Here is a 22,524-nt window from a genome sequence, read left to right on the forward strand (position 1 = left end):
AATAATCTATTTATCACTTTTGTAGTACCTATTATTAGGAAGTATTTTCAAGAGTGGTGAAATCTTGGAAGTCAAAAGATTTCCAACTCTGGGTGCTGGAAACACGCGTGACTTGCAGGGAAATTTGAGCAAGCCAGTCTTTCCCAGGATTTTGCCAACAGCCTGGGTCGGCGGGAGCAGCATGAATCGATCCAGACAGTGACGTCACGCCCATTTTACTATAGGCTACTACGAGATACCCCCCCTCACAAACTACACATTCAACCTGAAAATGGGAAATGCAGCGCAGTTGATTCACCCCAACCGTTTCTAGGTTACGAAGATGGATTATTAGGTCAGTGGTGCCACAAAAATTCCACTGAAACGCTTTTATAGCCGCCAAGGTGGAAAAACACTGAAAATATTTCTTCACAATGGATTTTGTGCATGATTGACTTGAAAATGAAATTTCATCAACATAATATTTATTGACATTAACAAATAGGCCTATTCTTTACAAAGATTGCTAATTGATAATTTAATTAGGATATTACTATTGCAAACTATCAACACATCATTTCAATAAATATATATGTGGCTTTAATATTTCTTTTGATTTAATTTAGTGACTTCATCATCATTACCTACTTGTTTTTCTAAGGATGACGCTCACATGTTACATGGGCTTGAGCGTGCGTGATTGTAGATATGACGAGAGATTAAAGTAGATTAAAGAGATGAAGTTATAAACATAACTTTTTACATGGGTACGGAGCTACTACCGTACCTGAAGAATTATTATATCTTTTTAGTCAGCTTTATTTGAGTACAACCCAATTTAAAACAAGAACTATTTAAACTTTGATGAAGAGAATATTACTTGTGCATTCATATATTTTTCTATATTTTCAACTAATATTATGATGAAGAAACTTGATCAAATTTCAAATTCGAGTCTGGATAACTAGCCTACTAATATCAGTATTATTTTTCTACTTCAATTGGTTTTATTAAAAAATTCATAAATTCATTTTAAAAAATTTTGATCGAGTCTTTCTCGGACCCGGTTTTAGTGTGTAGCTATATCAACTGAAATCATCCATTTTCATAACTGGAATTTCCCAATCTGGCAATAATTTATTGCTAGCTTCACTCTATCAACAAAAAAGCACTTCTTGTGATGATGTAGGCTATGCTTTATTATGTTGTTGATAACAGCATTATCTGTTGATAAACACTAATTTAATTGGGCCATAAACTTAGCCAGATTATGAAAACGAGTTTGTTCCTCGTTGATATCGCTCTTTAATGGATGTTTGTTATCGGATGGTTTCGATTATAACAACGCAGTTCAATAGAATATATTGATAAAAATATTACATGACAAGCGGTCGATCAAATTCAAAAACTGTATGACATGTCAGAGAGATCGATTTTGAGCTTATTATTCAAATTCAAAGTGGAATATTTGAATGAGAATTCAAAAACTGTATGGTGGATGGAAGAACGATTTTCTTGAAGTGAATGATCTTTAGTTTGATATTAGAAGTCAAACGTTTTTTCTTGTCTGAAAGTGTGCACAGAGAAATCTACAATTGAGTGTGGGCCAGGCGGAGTTATGACTGAACATCAATTCATACACTGCACTGCTGCATAATGGCCAGCCGCGCAGCCGGTGGAGCGATAGGTTAATGTTCAGAGCCTATTGACGAGGCTCGACTGATTGACATGCTATTAGAACACACGTCTCTTATAACAGTGAGAAGGGAAGGGTGGGAGTTAGTGGGCAGTGCATCTAATCATTTGAAAGGTCCTGCCTGGTCGGTATCGGCTGTTAGAATATTGTGCAATTAGTGCGTCTACGTGCTATTTCATGTGACAATCTTAGTATTTTAAAGTGAAAAACGTCTATATTACAAGTGCCAATCGTTAGTATTTCACGTGATAAACTTTAATATTTTTATTGATAAACTTCGAAACAGTTCAAATCAGAGTGCATCAGTTCAATTGCAGTTATGCACAAAAGGTTTGGTGAGTGATATTTATGAATTAATCAAAGCGCTTTCAAAATTTACAAAAACAATAAGTAAGTTATAGTCTATGGTGAAAAAAATTATATGGCTTCTGTGGGTTGGAAGTCTTTTGAGGGAAGGCTCCACCTCGCCTGAATATAATAATTCAAGCCAGTGTCAATCTTAGTGCATCAGTTCAATTGCAGTTATGCACAAAAGGTTTGGTGAATGACTTTATGAACTAATCAAAGCTTTTTAAAATTGAAGAAGATTAGTATAGTCTATGGAAAAAAGTAAATTCATATGTTTTTATTGATAGGGCCTCCCTTGAGGGGATGTTCCATTTCGCCTGGATTTATAATTCAAGCCGTCAATGAGCCCGACTGTCATACTTCAGTCGGGACCGACAACTCAACTTTAACATGGATATAGTATCTGCTACATAATGATATACTAATACTGAGATTCGAATATTCATTAGTATCAGTAATTAGGAAAAAATGTTCACCTTATTATGTGGGGACAAATTTGATTTGTAAGGGAGAACTGGATTGTTCATTGCTGAACTTTTTTCGAGTAGCGCAATAACTAGAATTTATTCTTCCTTCCTATGAATATAAAACAAGGAAAACAATCTCACAGACAGAAATTGAAAGTGTATCGTTTTAAAATATGGTACCGTACTTATAAATCCAAATTTAAATACATTAAAATTATCAACTGAATACTTTCTGTAATTGAATTCAATTGATTGTACTCTTGGAACTCTTCAATTGAGTAGGGTGATTTAACAGCTTATGCCTACAAATCTCTCAATTACAAAATATCTAAGACAAGAATATAACAAGATTTAAATTCAATCCAATTCACAATGGTTAATTGTGAATTACAATTCACTATGTAATTTGAGAGTGAGTTATAACTTACAACACTCATACAGATAAAAATGTTGAAAATGTATTATAAACAGAGCGGGGTCAGTTCCTATGACATTTTTTTCACCTATATTCCACCAACACTATAAGAAAATATTAATACTTGATTGGGTAGAAAGAAATTTAAGACTCTCTCACGATTAGTATGGCAGTCAGCACCATATTTGATTATATTGAATCATATGCAGAAAAATAATATAACATTCACTTTCAGAATCATATTGTATGGAATAATATAGCAATAATATAATAATATCGGGGACCTAGCTTCGCTCTGGAGTATAACAGCATAACAAATTTATTACGAAAGAAGAAATTATAATAAGATTCATACAGAAATGTTCTAATAACAGTGAATAGAGATTAATTCCCAAAGGAATGCAAAATTTCCCTCACAAAGGCCCAGTTGAACAAAAGCCGATTAAATTTTAATCTTGATTAGCTTCACCTGAACCAAATCAGAGAAGACCATTTCAAACAGATGGATCTACTGGAATTAATCAGGATTGAAAATAACCCGGCTTTTTTGCAACCGGCACTAAGTACCTTATTGAATAATTACTAAAGTTCAACAGCTGAGTCATAATTTTGACACAGTCCCACACACATGAACTCGCTCACTCACTTCCATCATCAACAGACGACAAAATAATGATTATCAGCTGTTTTTCAAAGGATGAATAATAATTATCCTTTTAATGTCCTTCAGCGAGTTTTCCCAGGGATGAGACCTAGTGCAATCGAATCTTTATATTATAAACCTACTATGTTCTCAATTTAGTGAGAATCGTTAGAGCCGTTTTAGAGATCCGGTGAATACAAAAATAAATAAACATCTAAACATACAAACAACTAAACATTTAAACAACTAAACATTTAAACATATAAACAGAAGCTGCTCGTTTAATAGTATAGGGTTTTATAAGAAATATAATTTTGCGATTGTAACAAATGTTATTTCACTTATGTTACCACTTTTGGTAAGTGTAAAGTTGCATTCTAGGGCACTAACTTGACAAAAAATGTTATTAACATTTTCTAGATGAAAATAAACATTCAATGTAACACAATAACTGGTAAAGATTCAATAATTAAATACCGTACTTGGATCACAAAATTCAATTGAAATCTGAACAAACTTATGACATCCATTTGATTATTTTGTGTTAGTAGAGCTAGAAGTGGTCACGTGATGGCACAAACAAGAATTTAGTAGGTTACATCATTTTCATCACGTCATGAACTTGTGCGGCTCCTGTCAAGTTGTGGGTGTGTCGGAGGTCTAAGGTGGCGCGTACCCGTACTGTTGATGTAAGACTACGTACCTGATTAGGCCTTTTCTAAGATCTGTATATTATATATTCAGATCCTTCCTAGATGTTTTATCCACTGATTAGAGTAGGCCTAAGCGAATAGTGATTAGAAGCTTTTTTTCATTGTTGATCAATCATAATTCCAATAGATTGCGTTCTCAGTCATTAGGCGATCACTATTCACAAAAATAAATATACAATGAATGTGTGTGCTGGTGTTTGAGTTATTTACAAATGTTTTTGCCTATGGCGATCTCGACTAATGTACAGTGATATTGAATGAAGTAAAAAAGCTCCTTTTGAGTCTTGTTGAGAAAAATCAATTCAATGTAGGCTATAAATAATTTAAGATGAAACTTTTTAAAAATAGCATCAATGCTCCCTATTTAACCAAAGCTGACAGTTATAAGTGAATCTGACTGCTATTCTGGATATGATTGATGCAATCGATTAACCTCACTTGGTGAGTCGGAGGCCTTTATTCAAGATATTATCAATGAATGGCCCAGTTAATTCAAGATTGAATCTTCAATAAACCGGATCGTAGTAGACGCGTGATTTATTACAGTTTGAAGGTCAAGCCCCCTCAATCTCTGCCAATTTTTCTCAATAAAATAATTGTTTGATAGTTTTTTGACAATGGGAAAAAATTATGGGAGATCGAATGTATTTTATATTTATCATCATATGTATGTGCAAAAAGGCTGGTTAGATAACTATTATGCTTTCGCGCATTGGAAATCTATTGCGCAAACTATGACATTTAGTTCCGGATCATTATGAATTAAATTGCGCATCACTTCAATTTCTTTCTCTTACGAATAAGAGATCATCATCCATTTTTGTGTGATATATCGCATTGGAGAAGAGAGCACTTGACCCTTGGGGGGGGGGGGGTGGACACCTGGGAGAATAGGAGGTATAGAATTGGTGAAGAGAGCGCCTAAAGTTTATTGATGTGGTCACTGGGGGGTGTTGAGGGTATGGAATACCCCTCACCAAAAGAGGGCTCTGAGAGGTTTTCCCTCGAATATTTTTAAAAAATATTTAATTTGATTTTAGGCAATTTCCATTTCAAAAATTTGTATCCAAATTACGAACTAGCACACCAGGAATGGTGGTGGGACGGTGGGAATGGTGTCACTCCACAACACCAGGGCAGTGTGACACCAACCAACCGCCCCAAATTACTAAAGATGGCCATGCTTGATGCTGTGGGTTCACTCATCACTTATCATTTATTTTCTATTGCCCACGCACAAGTCAAAATGGGATTTGGGCAACATCCTAATAAAATTAAAAACACCAGCACAAAACACTATCATATTATGATAGGCTAAGTGATGAGTATTTTTTTATAAGCTGACGATGGTGTGAACACCGAAACTACCTAGTAGTTATGATTTGTGTTCTTTATTCAATTTCAAAGGGTACTATGATTCTATCTCATAAATTTCATCTCAAATAGGATCCCCAATGAAATCTACTGTCAAATTATTCGTGTAAGAGAGATATTTAGCTGTTTTCATGATTTTCATCAACTCTGTATACCGTAATTAAAAGTTGCTGGTTTTAAAGATTACAATACAACAGTTTTTAAGCGAGCTCTCCCTAGGGGGACACTAGTTATTTATGAAACTAAGAACAATCATCATACATCAATAAATAAATAAATACAAAGCAAATAAATAATTATTGGGGGTTTGCAAGATAAAAAGAGCGCATAAGTGTAACTCTTAAAGGGAAATTTTGTCTACGAATTTTCGCCTGGCAGCCCTGCGCCGCCATTAACTGTGACGTCAGATGACACAACAAATCCCCACCACCGTTTCTATTCACCATTCGACGTACTCGTACGTATTCCACTACAATGAATCTTATAAACACGCGACTCTTCGTTGTAAATTATTAGATTATTTGTTAAGTGACATTCAAAACAAAATATTTCTGTGAAATCTAAAATAGTGTTGCTTTTAATTCAACGCTATCAGTGAGAGCATTCATCAATCTCTTATTTCTTTCGAGAGCAAAGTTGGTGAGTTACACAACATCTTGATGTTTTAGGCACAGTTATTTTCAAATTCATCGACTGTTTTTATTTGATAAAATTGAATATCTTTTTGTTCAAGTCACCAATCTGGGATCCGCCCTTATTATCTGAGTTATATTTTTGTCTGTCATGCTGTGAGACCACACCATAATAGTAGGTTAGTAGTAATGTAAACATTGGGTAGTGTCGCAATCCTGCATTCCATGGTCATGCCTCCGTCTAACGGTCTGCAAGCGGACCAGGCTAATTGTTTTTTTGAATTATCAACCAAATTCAATCAATTGAATTAGAATCATAAGCTAGTAATAACTAAAAATGAGCTGTAAGCCTAGTAAGCCAAAGAAACAATATTGCAAAGTGTAACTTAATATCGTAGGTAGGCTACATTGGTAGTAGACAAATTATAGTTGAAATCAATAAAATAAATTATTGAACAAATTAATATTTATCGCAAAGTAGGTCTGCTTAAAAGGTAGTATCTAAAAAATTCATGAATGCGCGCATCCGTTATGGTATGATACAATATTGCGTCATTTGTATAGCTAATAGAAAACTCACTGGCAATAGACTTGTGTTTCATTTGTCAATGTTTACAATGTACCTAATTTTATGTTATAAAAATGCATCTTCTATGAAAATTTTAATCTATTACGGTACTGTTGACATGTCAATCAATATTCTTCTTTTAGCGTTCCAACTTGAAAAGCGTTTAAATTTTAAACTTGAATCGTTGACTTATTATAAAATATTTTTTAATCTAGACTGTTCACTATAAAACCGTTACTCTCTATCTATCACCATCCTGTTCGGGAAATCAAATTCTGTTGAAAAGCGTAAAGGTGTGCATGACTCACAATTGCTCACAATTTTTCCAGTGTGCATGACTCACAAATTGCTCACAATTTTCCATGTTGGTAATAACTGAAGAAACTATAATAAAATATATTTTCAAATAGGCTTTATCTTACTTCATGTTGGAACTATTTTTATTTTTATAAAATAATCTTAGAAGAAATTATGTATGTTGTGCTTTATGTCTATAGTGTTGGCTTTTAGTACCTAAGTTAGTTGAGCACGCAAATTTAGCCTGATGGTTAGTATAGGAAAAGCATTCTTCTTCATTCAACTGAAGATTGAATCCTAAAATTTTATAAAAAAAGATCTAATCAAGCTCATTATATTTCAACTTGAGTATTTTACATAATATTACGCCCTAAGTATAAACATTTTATGAATTAAAAAATTTACCATGGAACAGACATCAAGCATCCAATGGGGCAAGTTTGACAAAATTATTGTCAAACCTTTTCCTGCGTAGTAGAAAATGTAAGTTAACATATGAAAAAGATTATAATCATTATCCAACTATAATCCCATTAATGCTGTAAACCATTTAAAAGACTTCTGCGACTGCAAATAATATTGTCTATAGAGTGAATAGTTGGAAGGAAATTTGGTGAGAGCTACTAATTTCCACTTGTAAAAAATTTAACATAGGCCAACTCTCTGGTATTACTCAGAAATCCTTTTTCTTATTCAGATAAAATATGTAGAAGTAAACATATAAAAACCTAAGTATTGTCTACTAAACAAAGAATTGATTCATTGATATAGGATACAGGATACAAACTTGAAAATACAAGCAAAAAATATAATATAAAAATACTATACAAATTATAATTATATAGGCCTTCAATATATGGTAATTAGAAAATTATTGATATGAAAGGGAGGAATTATTACTTGAGGGGGAAAATAAAAAAGATGGAGCATTATGTCTCCATACCATAAACTCATCCCATAGCCTACGATATCTATGTATTCCAATTAAAGTGGAGAATAGCAAGACAAGAGTAAATGAAACTGAAAATCTTTAGGCACTTCGTTCCGATGTCACCGATTTATATTCAATCATGCTTTGAACCCGTGGCAAGCTTGTGCTGCTTCATTATTCTATTTTTATCAACCGAAATATAAAATTAAAATTATCAGCTATGTGCGTCGCCCTGAGCATTAGCTAATACTGTGAACTTTTCCAGGCTGATTGTTCATCAAATAATAATGTGGTTGTCAAACATATTGTGGAAGCTGCATCTAGTTATTTGTTAATAACTGTTTACTCAACAACGCTAATACATATAGAAGATCTATGAAATTGAGTGGGTATTGAACATGGAATAGAAAATAAAATCTCATTGCAGTGTACCGGTATGCCTGGGCCCAGTGAGTGGATGTTGACCATGACAGTTTTTCATGCAATTCCTTTATTGTCTCAAGGAGAATTGAATTCGCTGACATATAGGTGCTACTGCTTACTTCTCCTCATCATATGCCTCCTCTAATGATCGAGTTGGTAAATTCTAAGATAAAATCACTGATAAGACTTAGACTTCGAATAATTTGTGACTTGTGTCTCTATAATATTCATCTTGAGTTTTTTTGTCTCTGGTAAAACGTGAATTTGCTATCAGAGAGAACATAATTTGTCTTGATATTTTATTATCTTGATATTTTGGTTTTTTAAACCAAAAAGTGTGTTCTTTTAAAATGTAATAAATCATGCTTTTAAAAAAATGTTATTGTATTGTCGTTCACAATCCCGTACAGTTGAGTAAGGAAATCATCCATTTTGTTTTGGTTTACTTGATTATAAATATTATGTTTTTAAATCACAGTGTACTCAAAAATCACTGTTCATTACTGACTAGATTTGTATGAGAACTGAAAAGTGTACTGTTGTTTTGAAGCATTATTTTCAATTCTAATTTGTTCATTAAGTGTCGACCATGTTTTGGAAAGTCAGAATTGAGATAAGTTTTCTAAAAAGCCCAATGTTTTACATAATTGAAATAGTTACTTCTCTGAATAAGTGTTGAAGATTATCTGTAACTAGTTCCATGTTAAGATTTATAACACTACTAAAAGTGCTCTGTTAGGAATTTTATTCGTGATCATAACGAGTGTCCATGTTATCTCGTATGACCTTTAAAGTTGAAGACACCCTGACACAATATTATATTATTCATGCAACTGATGCCTGAGCCTTTTTGAAAAACGAGAAACTTTAGATGTAGATAAATGAAGCTTCATGTGTATATTTCAACTTGTAATCTATTACATCGAACCTGTCCATTACACCCGGTCTTACAAGCAGTACTGCTTTACATATTCCTCTGCCCTGTCTGTAACACCAGACTGGTCAAGGTTCCTTGAACTTGCACCATAGAGCTCCTCCACTCCACCTACCATCGATCTGTATGCAAGGATTAAAATTCATTATCCTTATAACTGGTCCGTGTCTCTTTCCTGGAATGTCTCGGCCCACGGCTTACTTGGAAGTGCAATGACGCTCTTCCAGTTGAAAAGAGAAGGCAAACCTCATGAACAAAGAACAGAGCTATAGTGTGATTCACTTTGAACTGTCATCATTCCTTGTAAGTAACATCAATGCTTCCTATCCAACGAATGCTGACAGTCGAAAGTGAATCTCTCTGTAGTGTTCTGTGATGAACGTTCAGCATTCGTTGCAAAAATTGTCACTGCTTCCCATTCAAACAATGGTGTCACTTGAATTTGAATCTGTGTGTAGTGTCAGTGGCTGGGTAGCCGACCTGCTCAAGGTCTTGGCTGCTTTTTTCCACGTTTCTTCCTCCGGAGTCTGTTTTCCCGGCAAAATAATGTAACTTCTTTGGTTGTTTGCAACTGTGGGCCTCTACACAGTGAACCGGTTGCCACTTGCCTTCTCAGCCCCATGCTTCTCTCTGGTCGAATAGCATCATTCATTGCAATTGCACTCTACATTGTGCCAAGTCCGTTCCCGATCCGCACTCATCCCGGTTCAAGTTTCTTGTTCAATTCTATTGATTCCAATTGAAAAATTAGTTTCTATTCTATACTCTGGTGTGAGTAGAATGTATGTTCAGTTATGGTGAGAGGAGTTAAGGATTTCTTATGGATTGGATATTGCCAGTTTTATAAATGGACCAAGCGGGCTCTTGCCAGGTTTGAAAAGTTGAGAGGCGCAAAAGAGGGTGAGAAAATAGGATTTGATTTGATTTTTGTTCTATGTTCTGGAAAATTGATGATAACTTATATTTTTTAAATCTATTTCAATTTTTTTCAACCAACTACTCAGAAGTTTTTTATCTAGAGTCTTAGACTTTTTTGTTGAAGGTTATAGCCTTTAGAAGGATTCGAATGTTAATCCAAGCAATTCATGAATCACTTGAAAATATTTATGTTTACTCTTTTTCAATTTTGTTGTCAATTTTGAAAGTAATTTTATTGCTATAACTCACAATTTGATTATCACTCATGATTAAAATTATTATCTCGAATTATAGTAGTATAGCGTTGAAAAATAATATGAATTAGAGACGTCAGAAATGTTTTTTTTTATATTTTCCTTAGCATTTACTTACTGCAGTTGAAATAATTAATTCTTTGGCAAAAATTAGCCTAATTACTGTTCTGAAAAACTGCAAAATTTAGAAATTATACTCGATTTTTTCATTGCATCAAAATTATCCATAAACCAATTTCCATTAATGAAAGTTTTAAAAAGTATTAGGCTAAACGAATTTCCTTGTAAATGATAAGAGGTTATTTGGTATTGTTGAAAATGAATTGATGATAGATTTTTTGCAAGATATGATAACTTCTATAGCTTATCCTATCTGAAATGTTCCTCAAATAGGGATAGAATTTGAACTTTACATTTTAGCTTGTAGTCAATTTTTTATAATTTGATTCTGAACTGGGTTTCCCTCGGAGTTCACCCTAGAAAGTAGAGTGATCTATCAGTGATCCGATATAAATAATAGTATGCTACATTTAATATGAGCTAATGCAATATACTTTACTCTTCACTGTGTTTCAAACGAAACTTTATGAATAATATAGAATGCAGTTAATTCCAGTTGTTTTTAAATCCTTGAACTTGGTTTGTTGTAAACACTAAAGTAACTATTTTACCCAATATACTTTAGTAAACACTGAACATTTATGTTATATTTCAGATATTATATATTAGTCGTTCTAATGCAGTTGATTTATTTGTTTTCTAAAATATTGATTCTAATAATTTTAAATATATTTATAAATAAAATCACCTGATACTTTTGAACACAGCCTATATCCGATATTATTCAAATGATTATACAATGCATCATCACTGACCCTCCTCTCTTTTTTCTCATAAACATTTCAAATTTTAAAGCAGAGTTCTATAATTTTTTGGGGGGTTTTCAATGTTTTGAACTGTTACAACCCCATTGAATAAAAGCGAAAACCTCATAAAATGTCATTATTTGAATGAAATCACAGCTTAACAGCGATGTTTGTTGTGGGCAAGTGGCTGGTAAGTAACCATTGGTTCCATTTGAACTCCAGCCAAAAACAATAATGGAAGCTGCTTTCCTATTGATAGTGTCTCCTAATTATAAAATGTGGAGCAGTAGTCACCGCATCTCATAAATTTAAGCTACTTGAAAGTTTTCTGTTTTGTGAGATCATGTTTGCTTCCTCCATCAAAATATTTTGAAATCTTTAAATGATACGATGTCAATAGGTAGAATCCCTGTCGAAGAACTCTTTGAGATCAGTTCATGATTGTTCGGAACCCCCTTTGCTATAGTAATTATATAGGCTAATTCTTCTCTTATCATCATCATCATCATCATCATCATCATCATTACCATCCCTGACACTATCCAAACATAAGATTAGTACTTGTTAGGGCATCATTCCCAGAAATAAATTGGAACAGGTTAATAAATTCAATTTAAGATTGCCAAAGAATTTAATTTAAATTTTTTCGAAGAAAACTGTTTTCAGAATATAAGACTATCAAATAATTAATAATCTTATTGACACCATCACTGTACTCAATTGAGGTTATGCAATGATGATTAATTGACTATTTGTTCTTCATACCGTGCGTCCTCTATTTTTAAACTCTCTATTACTGCATATCCGTAGCAATTTGATCAGTTGCATTATAAAAAAATAACTGTAAGTGCATTTTCAATTGCAGCTGATTGGTCCAATAATGTAGAATGGAAGCTGAGCTTAATGAGAGAGTATTGTTCAACATTGGTCGTATCAAAAAGCCATATGGTACTGTAGTTCGTAGTTGAACAAACTCAACGTTATCTGTCAATGAATATTATTATTATTATATTATTATTATTATTATTATTATTATTATTGTAGTAATGGAAAGATGGCCTTTTACATTCAGTTGATACTGTCAATATTCATTTGTGAGAGGTGAACTGTGCTTCAAGCGTGTAGGCATACTCTATAACTACTTTAAAGTCACTCAACGTTTTTTTTGTATTACTTCTAAAATGAAAACTATTAGATTATTCTTGAACTATGTGAAACTAAACAACTCGGATTAGAATGAGTTTTCTTCAATAGTTTTATCTAACGGTGATGGTCTAGAGAGCCCACCTCTTTACCATGTTATATTTGTGCTTTCTTAAAAATTAGAGTACCGTGAAGTTTTCAAGTTTCTTGATTCATGAAGTTTTGTTTTTGTTTTTATGGTATTTTAAAACTTTAAAAATAACTATTTATAGTAAATTATTATTGTTATTCTGATGATTTATTCTACTTCTAATGTTATGAAATAGCATTTTGTATTTCCTGAAAAAAGTTTATTATAAAGGCTATAGTGTGTTGATGTTTTAAACTTATCAGTTAAACCGGTACTTGAAAGCATTTTCACAAAAAATCGATAGTAGAAAAAAATTGAATAAAACTTGCGTGTGAGCTTAGCCTACTTTCTTACTTTTAATACTTTCTCATCTGTAGACTGATTGTGAGGTTGATGTTAAGAAGTGCCTATACTATCAAATCGTTTATTGGTAATCGAGATTAAAAATACCTCAATCTCTGTGAGTAATTGTGCTTCTAAAATTAATGCATATCTTAGACGACAAATAATATTGGAATGTTTATTTGATAAACATAACAATAATAATATTAATATTGTTATTAATGATATTCTGCCTTTTCTGTAGTGTTATATGCGTAATGTCTTATATTATTTTCTCATTCTCTAAAATTGACAACTTATTGACTCTTGTTGAGAATTACCGGTACAAAATGTGCATTATGTTTTGCGCTCTTATATAACACAAGCGGTACACATCCTATTGAACTGAATACCGAACATATTGTTATTGTCAAGACAATAATGTCAATGTATTCGTATTGACTCAGTTTGATTCTTTTTATTTTCTCAATTCAGTGCATGCTTCTGCGTCATTGTAAGAAATGGATATGAGGTTTCGGTTTAAAAAAATTATTATTCGTACTGGAATGATAAATTTCTCACAATAAAGTTCTTTATTGTTCTTGTTATATGACATTCGTCATTAAAATTTTGCAGAATCGATATTTCTGTTGATTTTTGAAGACCGTCTCTTGTTTTTCAAACTCAAAAGTTGTATGTCAAAAACATATCACAATATTATGTTGATTTGTTACAATAATTCAAAATTATCTTTCAAATAAATTCTCTCTGATTTCAAATCGATCCTACAGAGGTTATAAATCCTTGCTTATAATGTATTTATTTTATTCCTCTTAATCCAGAGTTGTATTTCATTTGGTATTGTTGTATATTGTCGTTGAGATGAAAAAAAACCTTCCTGAACTTCATATTTTATCAAAAAAGAAATGAAATAATTGAAAATAATTCACAGTAAGAATTCTTATAAAGTTCCAGACTTTCCTAGATTGAATCAGCTTGAGGAAACTTTTCTCATCACCGACTTGAGATTGACCTAGTTTTTGTTATTCTGTTCTATTTCCTACTCGGTTATTAGATGAAAATAAATTCAAGTGTTTCAATGAAATTGTTCGAATTTCATCTAGACAAAAACATTTATGTGGTAAACAGTAGTTTTAATAAGCTTTTGATATTAACAATTTTCTATCTATAGTGAGGTTCACTTTATAATGTCAGTGAAAAAGGTGAGACAAAACCGTTTCCGATTCTCTACCTTGTCACTGCCTTTTATCTATAGAAGATAGCTGACACAGGTAGCCTACATCCGATTATTAACTGTTCATTTGTGTTTAAAATAATCAATTATATTTTGTTCGTCCAGAAAAATAATTTTTAATGATTTATTATAATTTATATTGAATATTTAGTAAATTATATTTCTACATTGTTGAAATATAACAAAATATCTCAACAAAATTAAAAATAATTATTATTGAACGAAAATCCTATATAAATGCTGCAAATCACCCCGAAGTCCTCTGCTACTGCAGACATTGACAACAGGGCTAACAGCTAGATGGAAATTATAATTATATATGAGTAATAATTATATATTAATTAGCATTTGAATAAATGCATTCTCTATTTAATTCCATCTGTAAAATTAAAAATTAATTTTAACACTTTTATTTCAACTAAAAGCGTTCTGACAACGTTGCAGAGCTAGAAAAGAATAATACTATATGAAGGTGGACCTATCTACTATACATTTGTTTTTGAGCAGATCAGCACGTCAATTTACTGATGAAACATGAAACAACAATAATTTCGACTTTTGTCATATTCGACTCAGAAATTTAATAAAACGACTGTGTAATACTAATTAGTGTCTGAAATAATGTATGTCCAATGTATCTATTGCCTATTCATTTTATGCCTATTAAAAGTGGCTTACTGTATCCGTCAGAACTTTTGACAAGTCAAACTATTTTAATCCAGCCTAAATTCTTCTAATGACAGGTAGGCTATAGTTGAATAACTCCCAAATACAAAAAAATAACTATATTCTGAATCGTGTGTTTGTCACATTTACTCGTTCAATTCAATCATTTGAAAAATGTCACAATGACAAAGTTTGCAAAGTTGAGCACATACTAATATAACAATTTGATGTTTTGGTCGTAGTTGTAAATTTCATGTTTCTCTTTACTTTGCGAAACCCGTGATAATTTGTAAAACATGCTGCCTTTGACTCAATGATACGCTATGACTCCATAATTGGCTGCTTTAAATAGAAACTTTTCAGAAATGAAGCTGATCATGCAGTTTCGTTCACACGAGCAAAATAAAAATAGCCTCTACACAGGGCCAAAAAGTCAATTACATGGTGACATTTTTGACATACTTCTTGTAGCTTGTACTGAGTAACTTCGTCACGTGCTTCCATACACCTTATCCTACCTGTATTTTTTGTACATTACAGGTGTCAAAAATTCTTGTAATGTACAAAATCAGGTGTTGAGTAATCTATACTTCTATAGTATAATAAAGGAAAGAACTGGCTTATACACGTACGGGATAGGAAAATCATGTTTGACGCATCATCACGTCTGAACTACTGGACTGATTGACTTATAAATTTTGCATATAGATTCTTAATTAACCGAGGATGGGTATATATATGCCTGTTTTAAATTCTTCAAGATTTCATTACGTCAAGTTTTCAGTTTGTCAAATTTTAAAATGGACCTTTGCGGAGCATGGTTTTCCAGCTAGTATAATAATAATAATATAATCTGGAGTTGAGATATGTATACATAATAAACACATTCTTTACTCTGGTTGAGTCACATTTTTCCATTGATTCTGTATTTTATTGTGAATACTCTTCGAATATCTCTGTAGGCACTATATTCTTAATTCTCAGTATTATTTCCCTTGTTTGTTAGCTCTACTGTGTTTGTCTCAACTCAAATTATTACGTATTTACTTGAGCCTTCCAAAAGTTCCCTGAGAGAAAAATTCCCACAAACCTGAATTTAGTAATAATACGTTATTAGAGAACTTGCTCATGTTCACGTCGTATTATAAACAGGTTTTAGATTGAAGAGTTGAAAATTAAAATTCTGATTTTTTATATCCCTCAAATTATATAATCTAATCTCCACTAGTATAAAGGATTTTACTGGATGTAAATAGCAAGTTTTTGCAGAAAATTTTAAGATTTTCCTAGTTTTCCCCAATTATTTCAATGATGACTAGCCTACTAGTATGAATTAATAAAAATTTCTTCAAATATGAAAAGTGAATCTAACATCAATTCAGACTGTTTTATGTTATTTCTTGTTTTTACTCTCCTAATCTCTTGATTATATTATATTATATGATAATATCAGGCAGAACAAATATATTCCATATCACTGTGTAATGGTTAACATGGAAATTGTACTGGTTTAGCACATTGGAAAGTCGGGTGTCCTGATAATTGAGACTACTGTAATCAGTTCTTTGATGTACTTCAGGTCTTCAAGGAAAGCACCTTTCCTCAAAGATTTTCCTCTCATTTTTCGCTCGCCTTGTTCTATTTTCATACAATACTAAGCGATTCTCAAGTTCTTGAAATGTGCTACCGTAACGAAGGTCATGCGATATTGATGGAGGTTAACATAGTTTTGAGCGTGTCAGTGCCATGCAAACAATTTAAACAATATTGTTTGTCATTTTTGTATGACGAATAATTTGGCTGGTGGTCGGAGTTTTATTTTCGAGTCGCGGTCGACAATATTAATGATCCAGCTGTGCTGTTCTAAGTTCTTTCTATAGTGCGGTCGATTGGTTGTTTATTGAAAGGGCACGTGGATTGTTATAAACGCGACAGTTGAGGTGTTGGTGACGGTTTCTGTGCTTTCAGCACGTAGGCCTCTCATTTTATTCACTTTAGATCATAGAGGGCTGCTTGCTATTTTTGGACAAGTATTAAAGACTCGACTTTGTCACAAACACAATAAATTCATTCAAATATCAAGCCACTGGATTCTGTTTTTACACCATTATTAAACTGTTTACCATAGATTGATAAATTCTTTAGTCTTTTTATTCAATTTAGATCTATGGACAATTAATCACAATATTACTTTTACGTCTACTCAGAAAGTATGTAGTTGTTGATATTCAATCTCTTCTCTTCTCTTCTCTTCTCTTATATCTATAAAAGGCTAAGACCCGACAGACTGAAATCACACCACAGCCCAAACTACTGAGCCTACAAACTTGAAATTTTGCACAATTGTTTATGATAGCCTCAAAACATCCACTAAGAAAGGATTTTCAGAAATTTGCCCCCCTGAGGGAGCTGGGGCCCCCCAAAAATTTTGTACTTCTTGACCGCTCATTGCACAGCAAAGTCATGAGGAACTTTTTTGTTCAGCTAAGAAAAAAATTAGATCTATGCAGAAAAATTCCGATCAGGAGCAGAGAGGGGTCCAGGAGAGGGCATTTTTTGAAAATTTTCAACTAAAATCACACTACAGCTTAAACTAATTGGCCTACAGACTGATTTTTTCGAAAACAGCTCCAACGATTTTGATCAAACTTATAACTAAAATAGTCATTCATGAGCTCTATCAACTGCCACAAGTCCCATATCTGTAAAGTTTCAGTAGCTCCACCTCATCTATGCAAAGTTTGATTTTAGGTTCCCAATTATCAGGCTTCAGATACAATTTGAACAGAAAATTTTGATTTTCAGCATAAAAATCTCTACAAGTAATGTTCAGTAACATTTCCATCTAAATTTGAAAATGAGCTCTAAATTCGAGAAAATGTGATTATTCAATTGCAAACTGTTGGCAACTGTTCATTCTATTAAATCATTCACTATAGAGAGATAGCAGACCAGTGTATGCAACCATTTAGTGCAACCTAGTGTGCCTCCAGCGTTATTGTCCTGTCACCAGCTGGCTCAAATCTTTGAATAGTAGACTTGAGATGCGCGTGAACACTAGCGTCAGGTGATCAATTTTAATAACGGCAAGGAAAGTTGTGTGAGTGCGCCACACCATATTTTTGATAATTCTTTTTCCAAATTAAAATTTTATTGCAAACAAAAATCACATTGAAAAATTTCTTAATAGACAACAAGATTACAAAAACAAGATGTCAAACATAAACCTACATTTATTTGTAGCACGGCCAGAAAAAGACAAACTTGAGTACTAGCCGTGAGTTCATTCAATATAACTTATATTTTTGTATTAATATTTTGTGAACAAAAAGTACGAGTTGATGAGAGATGTGAGTAATTTCTTATATTTGATCTAAATGGTTATTCATATTGTAGTAGTCGGGGTCACTTCAATCAAAGTTTTTTATTTTGTAGCTAATGCATTTCATACGTATTGATTGTCCATAATGTATTCAGTGTCCATAATGGAAGTGATTGAACTACTCAACTGAGAATGAGAAAATGAAAATGAGAAAATGAAAATCATCATTTTTTCTATTAGCTGTAACTTTTGAACGGTACTAAAATCAGAAAAACGAGCTGAAAGAGGAGAAAATTCTCTACAACCTTGACTACTTTTTCGATTTTTTATCCAATGTGATCCACAAGATACGCAACTTTGAATATATGCGAAAAAATTTTGTTACGTTAATCATTTCCACAGTCTCGTATATTCAAAGTTGCGTATCTTGTGGAACACATTGGATAAAAAATCGAAAAAGTAGTCAAGGTTGTAGAGAATTTTCTCCTCTTTCAGCTCCCATAAATCGTTTTCCTGATTTCAGTACCGTTCAAAAGTGACAGCTAATTGAAAAAATTGTGATTTTCATTTTCTAATTTTTTCTGCGATTTTACTGTTATTCAAGAGTCTCTAAAACGAGTAAGATACATGATAGAAACTTACGATGCTCTCAAATGAAAGAGAATTACATGCTCTATAAGCTACGTTGCCTCAAACCCATCTTGCATGACTGTCTTTTATCGAAAAACTGTCGAGACTGTGAAAATGAGGAAGATATCGCAAATTTATTGATTTTTTGAATCAAACGTATCTTATCTCACGATTATATATTTACAAAATTCATTCACCTCACATGAAAGAGGAGATTCTGTTCTTTAAATCAAGACCAAGTACCATTTTTTATCATTTTGGGTTACCGAGATACACAGTTTTGAATATAGAAATTGACCATTTTTCTGTGTATTTAAATAGGAGCTAAAATACACTATTTTTTTATTTTTTCATCAAATTTTAATTAATATGATACATGATTTTGAACTGCCTTGACGAGCTGAGAAGAATGAGCTGTAGTACGAGGAGATCAGATCATTCTGTCAAAAGTTATAATTGTTCAAAGTTTTGATCCTTGACGTATTCTTATCACGTATCCCCCACTAGGAAATACTGAAATTAAATGTTTCTAACGGGTGATTCTCATAGAAAATAACCCGCGTGAGATGATTTCAGCCGAAATATGTATTTTTTTGTTAGGAAGGCCTTGATAAGGTACTATAATGAAAAATTTGTATTTTGGCTGTAGGACATGATTTTCTATTTTTGGGTATCCCCCCATCCCCCCCCCCCACTGAATTCAAAAATCCCTAAGAAATCCTGTTCATAATGAATTGTTCTTTCACGTGATGTGTGGTTTTTTATATATACTAGAAAAATATCCATGTTGTATAGGGTAGAAGTGGTAAGTTTGCATAATTTTGAAAACCCCTTAAAAAATACCCCTTTTTTGAAAATTCGTAGCTCCTAAACCAAAAATGGTAGAATCCTGCGCGACCACTCAATTTATTGGAAATTTCATTTCCTTTAATTTTTTCGAGAATGATTCTTCTTGAGAAACTCAAGGTTCACGAGATAAAATGGGAAAATTGAAAAAAAGTCTGAAATTTTGGGGGTTTTGGGTGTGAAGCCTCCCTCTGGCGTGTCAGCAAATTTCAGATTTGAATTCAGCGCCCCAAAATACATATAGAACCGTCGAGAAAAATTGTTTCGGGGCTGTTTCCTGAAAAACGACCATTTGACTGGACTATAACTAACTGCACATTGAACAAAATAAATTATTTGTTAGAAGAATATAAATTATTTCGTTCACTCCCAAAGAGAAGAAATCTGTCGGTCATTTATGTTCAGATACTCTATGAATTCTGGGACTCATTATTGCTTGAAAATTTGTATTCAAGATTAGTGATTCATTTGAAGCATTTTCAAGACCTACTTAAGTCCTGTAATATTGAAATAACCTGTCTAGTGCCTACACAGTAGGCATGAATACTGAATATAAAGCGCATACTGTGTTGATCTCAACTATCGATAACTACCTCATTGTTAAAATGGTCAATTATTGAGGCCTACTTGTTCACAGATATAACTAATGCGTGGGCAACTTCATTCTGTATGATAATACTTGTAAATCTATGGAACTGGCATCTGGTAGTCATATTCATTTTTAGTTAACAAATAGCCTATTATCCAGGGTTCTAATTTGAATTTGAATCTACAATATGTACAAAAAATATGTTGTTGTCACGTAACCCGATGTTTCTTATTTTATAGCTATTATTGTGCAAATCAACTTTTTGATATGGATAAAACATGAAAGTAGGCTGGCTAGTGATAGCATATGCAATAAATCCCCATTTGATCTAATCAGTTGTAATATCCTGAACTTGGATAAATCTAGACTATATAAATAAAAATTGAGACTCAAATTTTGACATTCAATAACTTTTTTAAGTGTGCACCGAATTTGATGATTTTTTAGTTGTGTTCCTTATGTTCAGGACCAGGCTTATGTCCTATCAAGTTTATAATCAGACTTCAGGACTCTTTCCTACAGTCCTTCAAAGTTTACATGTAATCCTTTTGGGAGAAGATTTGTGAGCTGGCCACACACAGAAATAAAAATCAGCTGTTTTAATCATTGCGTCATACAACAGCCGTCGGTAGATAGTAGACAAGAGTGTGTGCTGCTCCATAACCGCCCATGTATTTTATTCTAAACGCCCCGCCTGAAAACAAAATGACTGTTCTGTGTGTAACCATCCAGCAGTGCGGCCTCAGTTTAAAGACTTACATGCTCTAAAGACATTGAAAATGAAAATGAAATTTATTCTCATTTGCATAACAAAAAATTGCTTTGTTTCGAATAATTATGGTGTCTTCGGTGTTCAATATTGATTGATCTTTAGTAAATTATTTATTTTGAAGTTGAAAATTATCTATATAAATAAAATGCCGCATCGCGCCTTCTCAGTTGTGCATCCAGCTAAAGTTTGTCATGAAATGCATTAAACTATTTGGCATACGAAGTTCGCCGGGCCAGCTAGTTATTAGATAAAAATCGATTGTTCGTGCTGGTTGTTCAATTATGGTACTTAATAGTTTTCCTGTACAAATGTGTTTATCGTACTGTTCTGAAGTAAACAACTCAATAGTGTAACTGCAGTACAGTAATATTGAATTATCAATAATTTAAATTTAATTTGGACTGTAGTAAAAATTTGAGAAGGGACAGTTTTGGGCATAAGCCTGTTGTGCCTTCTCCCATAAGTGTAATAATTGTACATTACTGAATAAATAAATAAAATAACCAAAGAAATTAATAATTAGAAGCTGAAGTGGAGCCCTCAAATTTATTTCTCTTCTATCATTTATTTATATATTTATTTCATTGGCAATTACAGATCATAATTATAATATGATTGGGAGAAGACAACAGGCATAGCCCAAAACTGTCTTCTTCCAAATTTTTACAAATAAAAGTTTCAAAAAGAAGGTAAGGTTAAGATTTCACTTTCACTTCAAAAAGTCCAATTTCCACTTCAAAACTAATGACTAAACTAAAAATTTTGAATTTTGATATTTGAAAACTGATTAAAAACAAAAATATTTCACTCAAATCTCTATAAATTGGGAATTTATGAGTAATTTTGCAAAATTTACGTTAAATTAATATCAAGTAACCTACGTTCAGAATGCAAGTTGGCTTAATACGTCTCTATGACATTTGGAAAATGTATCTAGTGCTTATAGTGATAAAAAGATTTTCAATCTAAATTTTCACATGTGTCAAATGGTAAGTAAAGTGGCGTTTACATTAGTTTCTTTGAATTCCAGTTTTCTTGACGTTTGTGTCAAATAATACATAAGCATAAAAATGCTAAAAAAATACATCAAATTGAAGAAAATTGAATCCTCTACAATCCAACGTCCAGTACTTATTTGTCGATGCATTGTTGTTCAGTAATAAGCCCTGAAAAGTTGGAAAAACGGTCTTTTCAAAGATTCCACACTTTCAAAAGTGAATATCTCAAAAACTAAAGGAGATATCACAAAACTCTACTGAACAAAACTAGTAGAAAATTCATCTAGCTACATTTTTGTTCAATTAGTCATGTCGCTGAAATGCATTGTTTCCAAGATACATGCGTGTAAGCCAGAAATGAAAAAACGAAACTTTTAAATCACCCTCATTCCTT

General features: G+C 32.6%; 1 protein-coding gene across 4 annotated transcripts in view; it reads left to right on the forward strand.

Annotated features, from left to right (window-relative positions):
• The first annotated feature begins 1,979 nt into the window (after positions 1–1,979).
• The window catches only part of LOC111052082 (growth factor receptor-bound protein 10), a 37,224-nt gene continuing 16,679 nt past the window's right edge, over positions 1,980–22,524 (forward strand). The window contains exon 1 of one of the 4 annotated variants that reach the window (XM_039424403.1): positions 1,980–2,010. In XM_039424403.1, the coding sequence (XP_039280337.1) occupies positions 1,995–2,010 (16 nt within the window). In that variant the 5' untranslated portion in view covers positions 1,980–1,994. Of the gene's footprint in view, positions 2,011–2,185; positions 2,216–6,068; positions 6,275–10,136; positions 10,321–22,524 lie in introns of those variants that run through there. The other 3 variants (XM_039424404.1, XM_039424405.1, XM_039424401.1) reach the window with 3 other exon arrangements.

This window comes from Nilaparvata lugens, chromosome 3, assembly GCF_014356525.2.
Source record: "Nilaparvata lugens isolate BPH chromosome 3, ASM1435652v1, whole genome shotgun sequence".
NCBI lineage: Eukaryota > Metazoa > Arthropoda > Insecta > Hemiptera > Delphacidae > Nilaparvata > Nilaparvata lugens.